The sequence below is a fragment of the Sitophilus oryzae genome, unplaced genomic scaffold (genome assembly GCF_002938485.1).
Source record: "Sitophilus oryzae breed Bouriz unplaced genomic scaffold, Soryzae_2.0 scaffold_2006_pilon_pilon, whole genome shotgun sequence".
Classification (NCBI taxonomy): Eukaryota; Metazoa; Arthropoda; class Insecta; order Coleoptera; family Curculionidae; genus Sitophilus; species Sitophilus oryzae.
The window spans coordinates 4,035,581-4,057,731 of NW_022146732.1; the positions used below are offsets into that span (position 1 = coordinate 4,035,581).

The 22,151-nt window shown below is 32.4% G+C and overlaps 1 protein-coding gene across 1 annotated transcript; it reads left to right on the forward strand.

The window, feature by feature from the left end:
* Window positions 1-2,692: 2,692 nt before the first annotated feature.
* LOC115883898 (homeobox protein Hox-B5b-like) lies at window positions 2,693-18,828 on the forward strand. The gene is made up of 6 exons (XM_030902321.1): window positions 2,693-2,837; window positions 5,487-5,836; window positions 11,017-11,257; window positions 17,826-18,000; window positions 18,069-18,244; window positions 18,725-18,828. The coding sequence occupies exons 1-6, from the start codon at window positions 2,693-2,695 to the stop codon at window positions 18,826-18,828; spliced, it is 1,191 nt and encodes a 396-aa protein (XP_030758181.1).
* The last annotated feature ends 3,323 nt before the right edge of the window (window positions 18,829-22,151 follow it).

The window sequence follows — 22,151 nt, forward strand, 5'->3', positions numbered from 1 at the left end:
TATACTATATCCGTATTGTAGCCTCTCCAACTTTCTCGAAACATCCTGGGTATGTTATACTACATCTCTTATTCAATTACGTCAATATTTCAACACACCTACGAAACCAAAAATACCAAAAAAAATCAAAATAAAAAGCTCTTTCACCTTATCATTTCCAGTTTCCTTAGAAAATAGACACGATTAAAGTAAGCTCGCCGCTAATGGCATAAGGATGTAAACAATGCTCGTCTGCCTATTATAACTAATAACCTCAATTAACTCTAATATCTAATGGTTACAACACTTAACACGGGCCTTTGTAATTAGCTATCCTGTTCGGCGATCTATAACCGTTTAATGTCTTAATTTCTCAAAAAGACGGGCCCGGTGACAGAAGAGACAACGCCGAAAAATGCAGGGCTAGAGAAGGAGTCGTACGCCTAGGTTTTCAGTGACGTCCCAATCGGTTTTAGCAAGTAATTTTACCGTAATTATGTTAAAAGCAGCTTCAGGTAAAAATACACACACCGGAAAAATCTAGGGATATCATTTTATTAAAGTTAAAAATAAATGTTTTGAATATACAACCACATATTTGTAGGCCGATTCTTTCTACTTCGATTGAAACGAAGTAGTTACACCAGTTATTTCTAAATTTGGGATATTTGCAGAAGTGTTTGTGCATTTTTTGTCAAATGTATAAAAAGCACCTAGCATCAGTTGTTCGAATTTAACCTGTACTGGCTATGTTGTTATGATGACTGGCCAGAATTCATTCAAATAACTCTGTTTAGTATTAAACGACATTATGGAGCGTAGACATCTTAACAGAGACGAAATGTTAAGGGCCATGGGTATGCTCGAAGCTGGAATGCGCCAAATCGACGTAGCTAGAGCATTAAATACAACGCAAAGTGTAATATCACGATTAAGTGCACGCTACCTTGAAAGTGGTGATGTTGCTGAAAGGCACACATGGCGATATCGCATTACTACCCCTCAGCAAGATCATTTTTTACAATTAAATGCTCGACGCCAACCGAAACTCTTACAGCACCAGAGCTTAGTTTAATTCTCCAGGAAACACATAATGTAACCGTTAGTCCTGACACTGTTCGCAATAGATTAAGAGAGGTCAACTTAAGAAGCAGACGCCCCTGGAGAGCTCAACCCTTAACGAGAAGAAATCGAGAGGTACGATATTTGTGGGCTCAAGATCATGTTCAGTGGTCGAATGAACAATGGGCCAATGTTCCCTCCACGGATGAGTCACGCTTTGGAATTCATCCGGATTCGAGAAGGCTTAGGGTATCGAGAGAACCGGGAAATCTTATTCAGTTGGATCATGTTCAGGAAGTGCACCCTTATCAAGGTGGAACAGTTATGGTCTGGGGAGGAGTCCAGTTAGGCCAAAAAACCGATCTCGTTTTTCTTGAAAGATTTCTAACAGGACTCACATATCGTGATTTAATTCTTGAGCCTGTCGTGTTACTATATGCCAATGATTTTAGGAGAAACTTCATTCTCATGCATGACAATGCACGGCCTCATACAGCCAGAGTTGTAAATGAGTTTCTCAATGCTCATCAATTAAACATCTTTTACCCTGGCCGGCACATTCTCCTGACCTCAACCCCATCGAGCACGTATGGGACGCGGTCCAAAGAAGAATTTTGATAATGAGTATGCCTCGTGAAACTCGTATGGATCTGGTTCGGGCTGTGAATGCAGCGTGGCAGGCTGTACCTCAAGAAGAGATTGACAACCTGATCAGTAGCATGGAGAGATGATGTAGGGCTGTAATGAACAGTAGAGGAGGCCATACCCTTTATTAAGTATAAATGGTTTTATCTTTTTTTTTAATTCACAGTTTAGAATGAAACAAAAATTGTGTATTTTTCTGAATTCAATAAATATCAATATAAATTTGGAAATTTCCGTAAATTTCGCATTTTTATTTCCAATAAACTATTTGTTTATTTTAATTTTATTATATCAGAAATGCAAATAATAAAATTACTGACGATGGCTGGATAAAATTGTAATATCCCTAGACTTTTCCGGTGTGTGTATTTTTGATAGATATAATAATTTTTTTATATTGTCATCACGTCGCAAAAATAAATACTTTTGTGACATTCCAAAAAAAACCTCGTTATTAAAAATTAAATCAAAATTGCGTAAAACTAGTCCGCCCTACGCCTCTGCTTCCGGACCCCGAACTTTCAAAAGAATAGCGACGGAAAAAAAGCCTGTCAAACCCCGACCCAATATCGTAAAATCACCGTATCCACCACCCCCCTTCGCCCCCTTTTTCTAGCCATGCACCACGATCACTTTCACATTCTGTATACCCCCAATAAATAAGATGAAAAGGCACCCATGAATGGGACGGGGGTGGGCGCAGTAGAATTCGCAGTAGAGGGCAGCTGAACGGAACAAAAGGCAAGCGACGAACCTTAGGGGGTCAGAAAATGCAGCACCCTTCACCCCCTGGTACACCCCTCAACGATATGGTTGACAATGTTCGACATTTACGTCGCGTAGTTGGGTCATATCGTCACACCGAGAGGCATTTTTGGTCTTGAATTGCGCACCGAGATTTTTTAAATCAAAATTATTAATTTTTTTGCTAGTAAACCATATATTTGACACTGACAAAGTTGGCTGAGGGTTACAGAACATTGAGTTAGTGATTCTAGTCGTCGAAATGAGTGGTTCGACACAGTACTGTGATTTTTGGAACGGTCAGAACGGTGGTGAGAGTGCAGGGTACCACAAAGGTGATTGTTTCGGACAGGGTGGTTATTTTGGGGGATATAATGGGCAGATTGGATATCCAGGTCATGAATTTAGTAAGTATGATATATATTTTTTTAAAAAACGTCACAAAAGTATTAATATTTCCGACGTGATTGACAATATATAAAAAAGTCATTTTAATGTCTATAGGCATAAAAATAAAGCACAAAAGTACGAAAATATATTATTAAACTGGCATGAAGTGTCAAATTCAACGGGTGTAACTATTATTTCTTGATATATACTTACTTACAATGTATTACTTTTAAATCTTTTTATAATATAATAATTTGAAATAGTTTAAAAATTATTTGTGGCGTTTTAAAGAAAAATAGCATGTTCTATTCGGAGTAAAAATGACTTTTTATGCCTCACCTGTAATGTATCGCCTGTCAAACATACAGCCTCGCCACAAAAAGTATCATTTTTAACCCTAATAAAGCAATATATGTACTATTTTTGATTGTTTAAATTGTGTTCTGTTAAAAACTCTTACAAACGGAACACAATCTTATGTTATAACACTAATAATTTTGTTTCTGAGAGTTTTATTAATTTTTGAAAGTAGATACATATCTCTACCTCTAAATTACAAAATATGTTTAAATTTAAAATGTTGGATATACCGGGTGCGTCTCAAAAGTGGCTCACCCCCTATAACTTTTTTATTTTTTCAGATAAAAAACGGGATTTGGTATGTTAGTATGACATAAATTAGGATTGGTTGACGTATTCAATTGTTTTCGGTCACTTCCTGTTTCACCGGAAATGACTACACCTTTTGATTTTTAAATGGAACCCCCGGTATTTTGTTACTTTATTCGATAAAAAATGACATTCTGAATAGAATGACGTATCATATGTCAATTTTTGATATTCTCGCTTAATAAAAAATCGTATTTTAAAATTTAATCTAGAGTGCCATGGCTATGTTAAAAACGCTAATTCGTAATCAAGGAAGGAGCCTTGGAAAAAATAGATTTGATCATCTAATGTTTTTAGTGTCTTGTCCTGACCAGTTGGAAAATGCTCAAATCGTATTTTTAATCATATCTCAGTTTTTTCAAATGAAACGAGAGTGGCTCATTAGTATATTTGGAATAAGCATTTTTTACGAATAATTTGATACCACACACTTGGTATTTCGAGTCAAATTTTCGTTACGAACCGCAAGTTATAATTTCAAATAAACCATATGCGAAAATCTCAAAAGTTGACATATGATATGTCATTCTATTCAGTGTGTTATTTTTTATGGAATAAAGTAAAAAAATACCGAGGGTGACATTTAAAAATCAAAAGTTATAGTCATTTCTGGTGAAACAGGAAGTGACCGAAAACAATTGAATACGTCAATAAATCCTAATTTATGTCATATACTAACATACCAAATTTCGTTTTTTTAACTGAAAAAATAAGAAAGTTATAGGGGAGAGCCACTTTTGAGACGCACCCGGTATAATTTTATACAAATGTGCGTAGTTTGAAAGAAATCGTTAGTAACCTCTAATATGGTTGAACATACCTATATCGAGATTAAATCTATTTTCTCAAAGGCTCCTAGACTACAAATTAATGGTTTTAACACAGTCATATGACACTTTAGATTGATATATATAAAATGCCATTTTATTTATATATATATATATATATATATATATATATATATATATATATATATATATATATATATATATATATATATATATATATATATTTGATTTGTTTATTATGATAGATTGTTATTTTGATAGATTTTTTTTTTTTATTTTATTTTATGCCATTTTACATTGCCATTTTATTTAATAAAAATGTCAAATTGTCACATGATATGTCATTCTATTCATATAAAGTAAAAAAATACCGAGGGTACCATTTAAAAAACAAAAATTGTAGTAATCAGTGAAACAGAAGGTGGCCAAAACTAATTGAATACGTCAATCAATCCTGATTTATGTCTTATACATTCATACCAAATCTCGATTTTTTTTTATCTGAAAGAATAAAAATGTTAGAGGGGTGAGACATTTCTGAAAAACACACGGTATAAAGGACATGGAAATATTGTTTTTACTTTTTTTATTTTAATATCTATAAAAATTACATTTGATTACTGGTCCCTTACTAAAAATCTTTTTTTAAACAATTTTTAGCACTGTTTATTAATCCATCATTAAACTTTTTTTTCCATAGCAACTCTGTTAACATTGCCTTATATCTATCAAAAATAGTAGATAAAATAGTACTTTAACAGCAAGGGCAGATTAAATGATACTTTAACAACGAGGATAGGTTAAAAACTTTATTTCTTCTCGCATGTTTTTTAATTGCTTCCATTTTTGAACATTTTTGTATTCCTTTTCATACGTTATTCGGGATTTAAATGGAAGTAGTTTGGATATGGCGTTTGTCGCCTCAGCCTGAATATCTGTTGGTAATTTACTTATTTCGTTTTGAGGAATTTCTGGCTCCAATTCAATCAGCAATCGACACCAAAGAGAATTAAAAAATTTTGACTCAAAACTGACAACTAAAGAGACAGCTTTATTTATTTGTCAAATTACATAGAAACCAACGCCAACCCAGCACAATATTTTTTCTACTACTTTTTTGAATAAATATTTTCGTTCGACGGTAAAATACCATTTTATCGTCTTGTATAAAAAATTACTATAAAATTTCCGCCTGTTTTTCATTTTCAGATGCTTATTCACCATATAATTTCATCCAAAACCACCACCTCCAACAACAACAATCATCCAACAATTTCCCGGTACCAATCAAAGAAGAACCTTCCGCCACATCCGCGCAACACCGCGCGCCTTACGGCAGTACTTGCCGCTATAGTTCCCCCCAAAACGAGCCGTATTCAAATCCGGACTGTACTCCGGACAATTCAACCAGCCCCCCACCGACCAACATCAATCATCTTCATCAACAACACCATTTCGCCGGTGCCTACGATTTGGGATTCGTGAATGGCGATCGCAGAAGAGGTACTAATGAGGCTGCAGCAGCCGTATCGCCGACGGGGTCTATGAAAGAATCGGAGGTAAATGAAGGTGTAAAAAGTTTTGAACTGTTACGTAATTTCGAAGGATTTTTTATTTCTATTGAAATGTCTCTCTTTCCTAGCAGCCATATGTAAAAGTAAAATGTTGTCCCATTTTTATATGTTTTATGGGGTATCTCGCTTATGAGCGGAGATTAAAAAGCAATACTAAAGTTTGTCAGAAGTTTTCCACGGACGATATTCAAAAAATAAATAATTAACTTAAATTCCGGTTTATCAGTGTTCTAATTTTATTCAAAAACGTGTAAAAATATGATGTAGGGTAGACTCAATAATTTGTTGTTTTATTTTACGTTGTCACCCAAGTAGCATTTGGACGTTATCTAACGTCGGGTATACGTCGCGTTCAATAAACCCGACGTCGGTACCAACGTCGGTTCGACCGCCTGACGACCCTTATTTGCACCTAAATGGGGAATACAGATTCGGGTCGCCTCGACGTCGGTATCTGACCTAATAGGGAATGTAATTCTACCAATTACCAACGTCATATTACGTTGGATTTTAGTCACTTAAAATTCGTCGCTAAGCACTTACGTTACGTTTGGTTTCATATTCGCTACCAAGAATACATAAAAACCTAACCAAACTACTTAATTACAAATGGATTCATAATCACTCCTCGAATATAACTATAAGTGCCTATCTAATTTCATATTATAATAATTCTGAATCATTAATCCGGACACCAGTTTTGTCAATGGAAGTGACTTTCTTGATATATCTGATTAAAATACTCCGGAAAACAACGAGCGCCTTCAAAATTAGGTAGATTTATGAAATAAAAATATCTATAAAAAGGTAACTTGCAAAATATTTTTTTAATTTTCTAGCTGGTTTAATCATAAAACTGTACTGTGGTTCCCCCCAAACTCAACCTTATCAATATTATTCTACTAGAAATCGAAATGTGAATATAAATTTTAAAAACAAAAAACGATTTTAAAATGGCTGACAATCGGACACGTGTTAAGAATGGCGGATTTCTGTGTCCGACTTAATATGAACTACCAATATACCAATTCCGACCGGGTCTCCAACATTAGTCGTCTCACACGACCGAAGTCATCAAACCGGACGACCGGCAATCGTATTATGACGTATATAATTCCAACGTACGCCACATAACCTCACTTTGCATTTTGCATATCAGTGATTTGTGGATTTGTGCAACTATATTTTAATTTTTGTTTTCTCGTTAAAAAAAATGGGCAGCCACTTATTTAAGCCTAACCTCACATGTCGGAGGAGGATGGGGTCTGCTGGTATCCTAAGCTAAAAAATGAAATTAAGATGCACCAGTGTAATGCAGTATCTCTTCCGGATAAAAAGCATTTACAGGTGGAGGCAAGACATCACTACTACTATTATTATTTTGCAAAAGCCTCGACCTCTTTCTGTAAAATGTAGATGAATGTCTAAATGCCTTTTTAGTGTTTTTTTAGGCATAATAAATAATTTAAGTTTGTTTACAAAAACTTTTTATTAGGTTATGTTCATGATGTTCATTAGGTCGCAAATGCTACTTAATGGGTTGTATTTACGGACATAAATAGAGATACGTAAATTAGGTTATAAATATGAACATAAAATACAACAAAATATAATTGGACGTTACTTTAGGGATTATCAGTGAAACGTATCTTATTCGGACAACGGGTAGACGTCGGGCTAGTTCAAGTATATGTACGTCGTGCAAGCCAACGTGGGAACGACGTTGGGAAATTAATAAAAATGGTACGTTGTTATTTTGTACGTCGACATATCGTTGGATTTACCGACTCGGATCCAACGACGTCGCTTTTAATAGGAAAGCGACGTCACAGGTCGTATCACGAGCACCCTACCTAAATTTGCACAAAGTCTGACGTCGCTTCAGGTCAGATTTAGTTCGAAGTCAGATAGATGCTACTTGGGCAATTAATGTTGGTAGTTATTAAAATTGCTATAAAAATATATGATTCTAATAAAAATAGATAAGTTATAATAATTATTTATTAACACAAACATCCGATACGATACAGGTAAGTCAAATTCATGTCAAATTCACGTACCTAAATTCTTTGACAAGTAGTAAATCAAAACAGAAATGCAAGAAAAATATATAATTAGTTAATTTTAAGTGAATTTCTCATAAATGATCTATTACTATACGTATGTATATTATGTAGTCACTTACTAGTGAAAAGTTATTCAGTTATTTACCTCGATTTGTGACCGAGATCTACCGCACGCTACACAATCAACTATTTTACAGTCTTTTTCGATAAATCGCAAAAATGTCACTGTTTATTTAAGTTCTGCCACAATTTCATTCTAGACTTAATACCTCTAAACAACTAGCAGGTGTGGAATACAAAATAAACACAGTAAAAACCAACAACTCCACAAAATTTCAAATCAAACTCAAATATGTCAAATGAATCGTCAAACAGAACTGTCAAAGATCACCCTACTGTTTGACCAGCGGATCTGAAGCTACGGAAGGAATGCGAGAAAAAAAAATCGATATTGCCACGTTTATCTATAAAATTGCAAAATTGCCAGACATGAACTATAAATTTAATATATTTTTATTATATATAATGTGTTTAGCATATATTCTGACGTATATTATTAAGGAATTTTAACGTAGTTCATATTGTTCGATATGTTTTATTTAATAACTTATTTCTTTCATTCTGTATAATCTGCTTATTATGAAAGTTGAAGATTTTTCAACGATATCATTGGCAAATCGGCATCGCCGCGCATGGCCGCCTATTCATTGAACATCATTGGCCAGAGTACGCCACAGGATTTGTTACCACGCGGTTGCCATGGCTTTTACGCCTTTCCTATTCGCTTGCTTTATCCCCAACTTCACGGTCTCTTCTGAAAAGAGTAGGAATATTGAATACTATTGAAATATCCAGTGGCGGTGTAATTTTTTTGATCATTATTACTTTATTTCATTATTTTTTACCGGTTATCCTAAACTTTATTCCTATGTTTTTCGTATATTTGATAGTTAAGTTGTGTTTTATTATTTTGTTATATTGTTATAATGTTTTTCGTTCGTAGTTTTTAATTATTAACATCAAGTTTGATCGTATATTTGTGTTTTAAAATGAATAAATTTGTTAAGGGTAAGACGCTACATAGTCAGACAAGAGAAATAATAGCTAATTTATATAGGTATGTTAATAATAACGTGTTATATAATACCGGAGTTAGCGTATCGGCTATAAAAAGATTCACACAGAAGATAAAAAAAAAGGCTGAAAACTAACCCCGATAAAATGATATCCAGCTCTGGAAAGAAACGACCACGAGAGACTGCTGTCGAAAACTCGACGACTTTTTCGAAGTGGTCAGGAATTAGAAAGCTTTTGCAAAAATTGCAGGAAGAATCGAATTTTCCTTTGCAGGGAAACGCTTAGGGGTTATTAAAATCAAATGAATTTTTTGGCGTAAAATAATAACAGATAAATATTAATGGAGCGGCCCATTATATTGCAGAGAGAGATATAAATATATACGCGAAATTCGAAAATATAGCCAAGTATTATCTATTTGGATGAAACATATGGGTAGACAATGACCTAACCTTTAAAACTGCTGGCGGAGCGATACCATATCTGGTGTAATAGGCAATATTTGATCTACTGGTGAGTAAAATTATGTTTTGTTTGCGCTTCCAAAGTTAACTATTTTCAAGATTTTTGCTGGAAATAGTTATATCTAAAACTATGTATTATAGAAAAAATATAGTTAGTACAGATATATAAATAAATATACCTCAAGACTCAGTCTTGATCATCTGCTGATGGCAGACATGGTTAGCGAAACATGCGTCCAGTGTAAAATTAAAAGTGTTTTGGTGTATTGTACTGATTTAGTGTTTTATTTTGCTGTGTAACACCAAAGGTTCCAACCCCAGCTGTAATTATTTCTTCTATTATATTAACAATATAATAAAATGATTCAAAATATTTAAGGGAGCTTTAATAAAAGCTTTTAGTGTTTATCTGCTAACTCAACAGTAACGATTCAAACAGCATAAAGTTTTTTGAAAAAAAATATTAATCTGAGTATTATATTTATGATACACATTATTTTCATATAACACCGTACGCCCATGCCTATTTTATGAATGAAATTGGGCGTGTTTTGTTTACAACTGCATTCCCCTGCCGATACCCCGTAGCTACAGATCCGTTGGTCACACTATAGGTCCCCACATCTAGGTCTACCATGCATAAATATGCTGAGCGAGTATAATAGCATTTTACTACATTCTTATTTTCTTTATTCAAAGATTATTCAGATATCTTTTTGCTTGACAGACTTTAGAGGTCTGTTTGAAATTGAATTATAGCATTTTCTAGTTCCCTAAGAAACAGTCTACTACTGCGAAAACCGCCATCTTTCCAGTGATTAGCAAATATAAAATCGAGATCAAGACTCCTCTTCCAAATTTCCATAGCATTTCTCAGAAAATTAAAGAAATAAACATGGAAATATTGTTGATTTTTTTCTAAGCCCTAAAAATCAAAACGCAAAAAAAATTGCTGTTAAAGTATCATCCTCGGTATCATCCAACCGATAACTATATAGTATCACCTTTTCAGTAGCATTGAACTAAATAAATTTTGTGCTTCTTTAACATTTTAAAATAGCACAAAATATGAGGTTAATCAAAATTAATAACAATCTATCAAAAAATGAAAATGAAATATAGATCATAGAAACGCGTTTCAGTTTTTAGGACGGAAAGGTTCAGCTTTATTTTTAGTTTTTTTATTTTTCTCTATAAAACGGTATGGAAATTTGGAAAAGTACAAACTGGATTAACCATTTTAGAACAAGCAAAACTTTTTACCGAGAATGCATTTTTCTCAAAATGTTAATAATAAAAAAGTTATTCTCCATATTTTATATCCATTTAAAAGTGAAAAAATTTCACAAAATACATCAAAATGTGGCTCTACTTTAGTTAGAATTAGATCAGTCATGAACACCGAAGTACAAAATGACTGCCAAAAATGTTTTGTTACTGTATTCACAAAAGTGTCAATACTGTAACTTAATATATGAAATATGTATATTCGGATTACGAGTTTACTAAACACAAATTGAAGAAAAAATAATCCAAATCTCTTATTTTTTCTTTTCAGTGCAAACCTCTGGATACGTCTAAATCCAAAAAAGAAGATTCGCCTGCATTGAGAGCGCTATTGAACAAACCCAGTCACGAGAAAATTACTTATGACTATTCCACCTTGAGAAAATCCACAGAATCCGACGAATCTCCCCATAGGTACGTCTGTGGTGAGAAAGACGGCAACAGCGCACCGGACAGCGAATACAGTCCTGACAATGTCGCAAAAAATATATATCCCTGGATGAAAACCAATGGTAAGGATTTTATTTCATTACTAGCGTGTACCAGCGACTTCGTTCGCGTCGAATTAATCATTTGTAATGATGATGATAAAGCAAAGCAAGAATTTCCATTAACATACAAACTAGATAAAATTTTCTTACATTTATGTCAGCATGAGAAAAAACAATATGGCGATATTATTATATAACTTGGTAATATTTGAGGGGTAGTTTCATCTCGTTGGAATTTGACTTTCGAAAATATATATGATTTTTTAAAAAATTTCAAAATATGTAAAAAAAACAAATAAAATACACGTGTTTAAGCGTCTTCCCGGAAGACTAACAGTTTTTTTAAATAACAAATATTGTAATATTTGAAGGGCGTTTTCACCCTCTTGGAATATGAGATTCGAGAAACCCCTCCTTATCGAACCTCTACAACCCACAGTCAATCCGTTTGCCAAAAATCAGCTTTAAACGTCAAACATTTTAAGCAGAATCAAATTACTCAATGGCCATATTTTATGAAACACCCTGTATAAATTTATAAAAAATCTTAAAATATGTAAAACAACAAAATAAAATATACGTGTTTGTGTTTTTCCGAAAAACTCACCGGTTTTTAAATTAAAAACATTTTAATATTTGAGGGATAGTTTCACCCCCTTAAAATTCGAGTTTCGAAAAATCCCTTCTTATCGAACCTCTACACCCTAAAGTCAATCTGTTTTCCAAAAATCAGCTTTTTATGTCAAACGCTTTAAGCAGGATCGTGATTAATCAATGACCAGATTTTTCGAAACACCCTGTATACAGTATTGGCCATAAGTGGATGAACTTTGTTAAAATAATGGGTTTTTCCTAATATGTTTAAAATTAGAATTTGAGCTATATTTACTTGAAGTCTAGTGTCAGTGCTATAAAAATAAATCGCACTGTTTTTTTAAAATGTGCTTTAATAAGGTAGCAAAAAAATTAAATTGAAAAAAACTATTGGACAAAAGTAGATGAACAAAATATATATTTAATAAAAAAAAATCTTATGTTAACAAAAACTGAAAAATTAACTTATAATTTACTAGTACTTAGTGTAATAACCCTTATTCTTAATTACTTTCAGACATCGCTTAGGCATGGATCCCAGAAGATTTTCAATTATAGAAAAATCCATATTTTTCCAAGACTCTTCCAAAGCTGCAAATAATTCTTGCTTATTTTTGTAGAATTTGGTCCTAATGTGTTGATCCAAAATTTCCCATAAATTTTCTATTGGATTCAGGTCTGGGGATTGCGATGCCCCCACCATGTTTTAGAGTGGATCGCGTGTACTTTGGTAGCAATCGTGTGTTGGGAGGTTTTCTTACATGTTGAATTCCATCTGATGAAACCAAATTAAACTTTGATTCATCACTAAAACAAACTTTTTTCCATTGTGTCACAGTCCAGGTTTGATATTCCTTGGCAAATGCTAATCGGGCCTTCAAATTTTTTTTTGCTAGCAGTGGTTTCTTGGTGGGTCTTCGGGAAAACAATTTCTGGTCAACTAATTTACGTCGGATCGTCCTTGTACTCACTGGTGGATAGCCCATTTCTTCAAGTTTTGCTTTTATCTTCGTTGACGGCAAAAATGGATCTTGTGAAGAAATTCGTTTTATGGCTTTTATCATATTGGGACCAACTTTTTTAGGTCGTCCTGGTTTTCTTTTTATAGAGACATCTCCTCTCTCATTATATCTCTTTAAAATATAATGTACCGCTGATTTTCCGAGGCTTAATTGCTTAGCGATTTCCGATTGCTTCAAACCATCCTTAAAAGCATTCACTACTCACAACTTAAGATCTGCAGACAAGTTAATTCCCCGTGGCATGATATATCACAAGAGCTCAAATGTTTTTAAATCGCAATTGTTCATAAAAGCAGAACAAATGAAACTAACGATTTTTAAAAATATTTGGTTCATCTACTTTTGTCCAAGACAAAAATGCAATATTTGCCAATTCTTATCTATAAATGATAGGACTAACAGAAGAATTTATATTTGTTTGTAGTATTTTGGTGAGAATGTATTAAACTTTTAACATACAAAGGTACATAAAATAATTTTGATATTTAACACCTCAAATCTGATTTTCTTCGCAATTATTGGTATTGGTTCGTCCACTTTTGGCCAATACTGTACATTTTTAAAAAATCTTAAAATATGTAAAAAACAAAATATAATATACGTGTTTAAGCGTTTTTTCGGAAACTTGGCCGTTTCTTAAATAAAAAAATATTGTAATATTTGAGGGGTGGTTTCACCCTCTTGGAACTGGAATTTCGAAAAATCCCTTCTTATCGAACCTCTACATCCTAGAATCAACCTGTATGCCAAAATTGAGCTTCTTACGTTGAGTGGTTTGAGCAGCATCGTGATTAATTAGTATGTCACTTAAGGATTTTATATATTAGTATAGATTATTAGATTAATACTTCTATTCTATTCAGATCTTTGACTAAAACCGTTAACGAAGGAGTATAAAACTACTACGCGTTTAAAACTAGAACATATTAAGAAACTAACACCCTGTATATTCCTAAACAAATAACACGACTTCTATAAAAACAAGGAACACGATATTTAGTACGCTATTCGATATCCGAGACATGGTATATGTAATCTAAATGCTACACAGTGGGAGAAAAAAAAACATTTGACGTGAACTCACACGTTGACACTTTGACATTTTAAGTCGGTGTATAGAAGTGACGTGGGGCCATATGCAGGCCATTTTGTGGGACGGGATCGCCCTTTTTTTGTTCCTTTTCTATTTGCTTGAACCGATGTGAGACTATTGTTCGGAATTGTATCGGCCATATGGAGCGGATTTTAAAATCGATGGTGTAGGGTCTGTGGAGTGTTATCGAGTTATTTTATAGTATACGGAATTGTTTTCAAAACTGTTTAACATTATATTACAACATAAGAAAATACCAGAAAAATGGAAACAAAGTATAACAATACCCATTTTTAAAAAGGGAGATAAAACAGACCCAGCAAACTATAGAGGAATAACATTACTGAGCACCTCGCTAAAACTTCTGACTAAGATCATTGCGGACAAAATCTCCTCAATAGTGCCAATAAGCGAGGAACAACAAGGATTCCGAAGAAACCGATCAACTACCGATGCACTATTCATACTCAGGCAACTAGTTGAAAAATCCTTAGAATATAACTCTCCAGCCTATCTATGTTTTATAGATTTAACAAAGGCCTTTGATAGAGTCCAACTAAAAGACATCATCACCATCTTGGAAATCAGTAATGTCTCGAAAGAACTCACAGAACTTATCAAGGACTTAAACACAAACACAACAACCCAAATAAGAACAAACTTTACTTTAACGCAGCATCTTCGAACTACAACTGGTATTCGCCAAGGTGACAGCCTCAGCCCTCTGTTATTCAACACAATCATGGATCAAGTAATAAAAACCGTCAAGAATACTGGATTAGGATATCGAATAAGGTGCAATACCTATACCTCTACGGTGCAAATTGGTAATAAAAAACAAAACTATTGATCAGATAATGTCATTCGAATACCTCGGATGCAAAATTACAAGCTCAGGATTCCTGGAAGAAGAAGTAAGGAAACAAGCCAATAAAGCTGCCGCAATATGAGGACATCTTAAATATCCCGTATGGAAAAACAAACATTTGAGTACAGAATGTAAGTCAAGAATATACAAAACCTGCATACGACCAGTGATGACATATGGTGCGGAAACCAGAGCTGAAACATCAGTAACAAAGAGAATCCTACGAACTACTGAAATGAAGACCTTAAGAATGATAACTGGATGCTCATTGAGGGACAGACAGAGAAATGTAGACATAAGAGAAAAGTGCCAAACAACGACCTTGTCAGATGGATAAGGCAGAGAAGAAGAGAATGGAACCAGCATGTCAATCGAATGGGCCCCGACAGAATGGCCATAATAATTCGCAACAACGTACCCCATGGCAGAAGACCTACTGGACGACCACCTAAACGTTGGCAAGACAGTTGGCAGTCAACCTCGCAAGAGTTGCTCAGACGAGGAGGAAACCGGAACTAAACAGGCGATACGCCTTCTAAAAGAAGAAGAAGAAGAAGGAATTGTTTTCTAAATTTGATAGATGTTATAAGTTGTATTTAAGAAAATTTATAGATCTAACATCCATTATTTCTTCAAAAAAGAATTGAATTTTTTTGAAGAAATAATTTCGTTACATACATGCCATGTAAGAAAATCTACACCATAAAATAGTTATTTATCTCTAATGCCGAGTCCAAACCAAGGCGACACAAAGTAAACACGATCTTGAGACAAAAACAAGACAAACTTGCGACAAAAAATGGGAAATTCTGACAAGACAAACTTGAGATAAACTGTTCACACCGCAAGGACAAAAGTACAGCAAAGTCAAAAGTTTAGTTGTTACGAATAAGTTTTATAAACCATGTGTAATTTTACTGGTCTCCTACTGTTGGCAGCACACGCCATCCACACTGCGTGGACAACTTGTCGTAAAATACACGAACAAAACATAGACACTTTGATCTTTACCGACTCGAGACGGGACATTGAAAAGTCTCCGAATTTTGAAACCAAACAAAAATGTCGCAGGAATGTATTGGATTTGTCGCAATTTTGTCGTAAAACATGAATGTTTCTGTCTTGTCGTTATTTTGTCTGCTTGGTCTGGACACGGCATAACGGACAAATGAAGCACTTTTGTACAAAGGTAAATTGTGTCCAGTTAAATATTACGATTCCAAAAACACGTATTAGTTCTATGTCTACAGGATATCGCAAGACCCTGTATATAACTTTATATATTCATAACTAAGTCTAATAAAAATTTATCTCTTCCTTGATTGCAGGTAAAATTGTAGGTTTTTCTTACCTAGATTATTTTGCCAAATAGTATAAAAAATTAATTACGTATTGATGACATTTAATAACTTAGTTTTTGAAAGTCTTGGAGAAAATTATTAAAGTATTACGATCTTTTTTAGACTGGATATAATGATTTCATTAAAACGATTTTATTCATAAGCAATATCAAAATTCATCAGACGTAATCCAGTAATAATAAGCCTATTTGCATAGTAATTTCTTTAACGGTTTTAAATATAATTTTGCCTCATTTTCTTTGGTTTTTACATGATTATTTTTCTGCAAAACTCAATAAATATGTAATAACTTATTTATCAAAACCTATTCTAAGTAGTAGTTAGTAAGGTTGTGTGTATTCTAGCCTTGTATATAAAATAAACAAGGATTCTAGCTAAGCGGTTGAGACTTGTTTAATTAATTTTAAATTATTAGATCATTGTATAGTGTCTATACAATGATCTTTGTTTCAAACGTCACAAAAGTGTTAACTTTTGCCATGTGATTGACAACATAGATAGTCATTTTAACGCCTGAGCATAAAAGTTCGAAAATATATTATCAAACTGACATAAAGAGTAAAATTCAACGACCGTAGCCATAGTTTCTCGATATATAATTACCTACAAGGTATTACTTTAACATATTTTTATATTATTTGGAACGTTTGAAATTGTTTAAAAAATTATTAGTGGCGTTTGAAAAAAAATAGCATGTTTTATTCGGAGCAAAATTGACTTTTTGTGTCTCGCCTGTAAAAATACAGCCTCGCCACCAAAAGTACATATCATTTTTACTCCTAATGAAACAATATACTGTTATCAACAATATGTTGAGCAACGCAAGATTTATCCAGTCTACCATACATTATCTATGTCATATGTTCTTTAAATTTAGTTAATATTGATCTTCTAGTTTGCCCAATATATTTCTGATTACAATCTTTACATGCAATCTCATAAATATCCGACCTTTCCAGTGGAGGAGTTTTATCTTTAGAATTACCTAATAGTTGTTGTAATTTATTATTAGCACTATACACAAGTTTATAATTGACATTCTTAAGAATGGTTTTAAACCGCGCGATAACTCTCTATCAAAAGGTATTGAAATATATTTTGACGTATCTTTCTTAAAGTCGAATCACTCAGCTACATTCTTAATTTAATTTCTTCCTATTTGTTATTTTAAAATGAAAAACTAAGTAATCTATGGACCAAGAAATTTAAACTAGCCATCTTATATTCAGCACTATGATAAGCTCATTAGGAATATATTATCTGCATGTAGTGGTTGGTAGTGGTATATTTTTATAGATATAGATATCAAATTCCAAGCAATTATTAGTATTCTAATAACTAATACATCTAGAAATGGTAATCTATCGTTGTTCTCAATTTCAGAGGTAAATTTAATTGAAGGAAAACGATTAGAAACCTAGTGTTATATTTTGCTGTTGTAACACCAAAGGTTCAACTCAACTATAATTTCCGGGTCTATAATTTATGTTTTTAAATAAAATAAGATTCTGTAATTTGCAGCCTTATATTAACAATTTGCTAGCTCAAAACGACAAAACGTTTTTTTGCGCGTAACATTTTTTTCGACAAGGTTTTACACCACTAAAGTAATATAAAATTGCTATTGTAACTATTAAATTGCTATTTTCAGCTGAAACAGCTAACCAAGGTAGCAAGCGCACTAGACAAACTTACACTAGATTCCAAACGCTAGAACTAGAGAAAGAATTCCACTCAAACAAATATCTGAACAGACGGAGAAGGATAGAAATAGCTCACAGCCTGTGTCTGACAGAGAGGCAGATAAAAATATGGTTTCAAAATAGGTAAATTATTTAACCTAAAAATTTATACGGCTTTTTTTTCATAAAAGATATTTATTTTTCTAATTCAGACGAATGAAGGCTAAAAAGGACTCAAAATATGGCTTGTCTTATGACTTTACATCGGCTAGCGAAGATATCAATATGAATCAGCAAGGTAGTAGCTTTCCAAGTAATTCAAGTTTTAAGAATTTCTATATGGGATCACCTACAGGAAGTGCCATATCTGAAAACTCCCCTTATGGTTGTAAGTATATTGATTTTAGAATTATATTATGATCCATTTGAATATCTACAACACTGTACTAAATATTGTCAATCAACTGAAAAAATAGAATAGTTAAAATCAATTACAAACTTATGAAAACATGTGTCATCTCTAGTAAGGAGATTTTTACGTACAAAAAAAATCATTCATTCTGTTATTTAGTTATAACCCATATGCACGTCCCTGGTGAATATATCAATACTTTTTTATCATTAAAATATGTAACACTTATAGTAACTTTTACCCTGAAAATTTCATTAGAATCACTCAAAAGCACTTGGAAGAAAATTATAATAAATCGAAAAAAAAAAAGATTTTAACCCCCTGTAGCTACGAAACAAAGCTGAATAGGACCTATGTTAATATAAGAAATAAATCTTATTTTTAAGTGAAGAATCTTCCCACTAGAGATGGCACATGATTTTTGAAACACCTTGTATGTATAAATTCATGTTTCAGTGGAGATTCAAACGGGCGATCAAGCGAGAAACCCCTTCTGCGTAAACGACCAAGAACTGCCCCCACACTTAAAAAATTTACCCATACCACCAATTTCACCGTGATTATATTGAAGAATCTACAGTTTACACTTCTACAATGTTATGATCGAAAAAATGTTAAATTAGTTATGATCGAAAAAAAAAATGGCGTCAGCGATGGCTATGATATGTCATCGACCATTGTGATTTCCAAGCCAACTGGACGCCGTTTTTTTTTCGAACGTACGGTATAAACAGTTAAGGAGCTACAATCAAAAATAAAAATGTAAAATATTATGTGTGAAAAGACATTCAGGATTTGGAAAAATATATTTTTTAATGTTGTGTCTCAGAGATATAAATAGGTATATATTTTTATATCAATTTTTAAAAGTAAGTATATTAAAAATTGTGTAGTGTTAATTTGTATATTTTTTCTGTATTAAATTTAAAATATACCTACTTTGTGATTAGTAAGTATATCTAAAAATTGCTTTTGCTAAAATGCCACGGCATGGGCATTTCAGATATTTTAAATGGTACTTTTTATTCTCTTCTTTTGCGTCTGACGACGGAGAAAAATCTGCCATTGACATGATAAGTATGATATTTTAATTACCTTGCTTCTCATACAATTTGTGCCTCTTTATTGTATAGTTCCTAAATTACACAAGGTAATAGTGTATATTATTAAACGCTCAGAAAATAAGGTACCTATATTTTTATATTAATTTAATTAAATGTAATTTCTCCTAGAAAGTCTTGAGAATAGTATAGTAACCAATTTTAAATAAGTTTTCTGTTTTTTTTTTAATTTTGTCTAATTTATTGTATACTATGACTATACAAACATATCGACATTTTTATATGCATTTATTAAAATATAACATATAGGTATACTTGTAGATATTATATTTAAGTTTAGCAAGACGTAGAAACGAAAAAAACCAAAAATTTTCTCAAAGTACCTCATTATTTACAGTCAATATTATCATTTTATATAGTCTTATTCGGTACCTCAAAGTTATTGGATAAAATTAATGGTTTCAGTTACACTTTATAGTTAAAAATTTATGATCATTCAAATGTCTAAAAAATACATTTAAAATTAATAGAATATCCTAGCAACATCTTGCGGTAGTCAGTTGTATCCATAGAGAAAGCCTAATAAATTGCTTATAAAATAATAAACTTTTCATTTCTAACTATACTACTATAATTACTACCACTAATTTTGACGCTCTGAATGCTTACATTGAGATTAGACTAATAAACTTCTACGCTAGTAATTGAAACCACTAATTTATTCCAGTAATTTCGAGGTCCTGAATGAAGCTTGTAGGTAGGTAGTTCAAATTAAAATAGGAGAGATATTAGACTGATGTAATAATTCAACCAAACTTTGTATATATTGAAAATAACGTTTTTAACGTATAATATTTAGAGATAATAAAATTTTATGCTTGAATTGTGTCTATTTTAATTTTTCAAAAGATATATAATAATATTGTAGGCAGTTTGTTTACGCTTGTTTAACCAATACACTATCAACCCTTTCCATATACCCTTGGCATCCTCCAAAATCCTAATTTACAAGATGTTTTGACAAGATTATGACAGATAATCCTGACTCGGCGAAATTCCAACAAAGCGGACATTTGCTAATTTTACAACTGCCATAAATAAAACTAATGGTCGGGATGAGACTCTGAGTTAGTTATGGTCAGGTAGAGGAGAAATTTTGTTAGATTTTCTATGGGTTATAGAAAAAGGAGGTAAGGTACAACATAAACTAGAGCAGAAAAAAAAAGAGAATTATACTGGGCCAAAAAAAAAATAAATGGAGAATAATTTCTGAAATGAATGCTTTAAAAAAAAGAGTGGTGTTAGTGAACAGATTATTGTATCTTAAAGAAAAGACATATAGATCGCCACGCCATTCGTTAGCAAAATTTTTACTAGACATCCGATTCCAAATAACATTTTATATAATGTTATATGAATAAACGAATAAAATCAAAAATATACGAAATAATATAGATTTCTTTCAAAAATCGACAACTATGAAACTATGATCCCTTCCCCGACCCAAACGGTACATTGTAAGACAGGAAATTGTAGAGAGAAACAAGCCTTATCACATAGGATACAACACTTTAATGAACAGTGCTTTCCATAAAATCGATAAAATGAAAAATATTCGAAATAATATACATGTACTGATTTCTTTCGAAAATCGACAACTATGAAACTATGATTCCTTCCCCGACACAAACGGTACATTGTGAGGCAGAATATTGTAGAGAGAAACAAGCCCTATAACATAGAATACAATATTTTAATGAACAGTGCTTTCCATAAAATCAGTAAAATTAAAAATATACGAAATAATATAAATATAACACATTTTATAGAAAAAAAATTAAAAAATTAATATAACATCTAACAGTTTAATGGTTAGTTTTGACGTTGTTAGTCTTTTCACTAATATACCGGTAGAAAAATCACTCAAAATAGTTAGGGATAGTTTAGAAAAAGATCAAAATTTAAAAGATAGAACAAAATTAAACATAGATAGTATTTTGAAATTGCTAACACTTTAAAACTACTTATTTTCAATTAAATAACAATTTTTTTAACAAGATTTCGGTATGGCAATGGGATCATCTCTCTCTCTCCTTTGATAAGCGATATTTTTATGGAAGATTTTGAAAATAATACAATAAATATTTTTTCAAAAAAGCCTATAATACTGCTACCTTATGTTGCTGATATTTTTGTAACTTATTACATATTATTATATCAAGTTAAACATCAAAATTAACAATAATTACTACCTGATAACAATTATCTAAGGAGATAAAAGTAAGCCAACTAATCCTCAAACTGTCTGTATATAATCCTTACAAGGATATAATAAAGTATCTAATAATACCCAAATATAAAATTTTGTATAGTTATTTTTATATACCTATTTCCTTGTAATAAAATCACATATTAAACTTTAAAATCCTACATCATTAATAAATAACAAAGAAGAAAAACGTTTAAAAATAACTTTAAAATAACACATTCATGTTTTTCGATATTTTCTTTCTTTACATTACTCTTTTTTACCTAATCACCACATTTTTTCTTAATATACCACAAAACACTAATTAACACACCTAACAAACTAAAAGTACATAATAACAAAAATAATACTAAAATCTCTGAAGGTTTATAAGTAAAACTTGTGCAAATTTTTATAATAAAGCCAAACAGTCGCCATAATATGGCCGCACTATTCATTTCAGTACCCTTGTGCACTTGGCCACAATGATATTCGCAGCTGCCTCTAGCATAGAGAAAGTTCTTCGAGCTTGCGCTTTATAAGCTTTAAACATGGCCGTTAGAGTGGGTTTAGA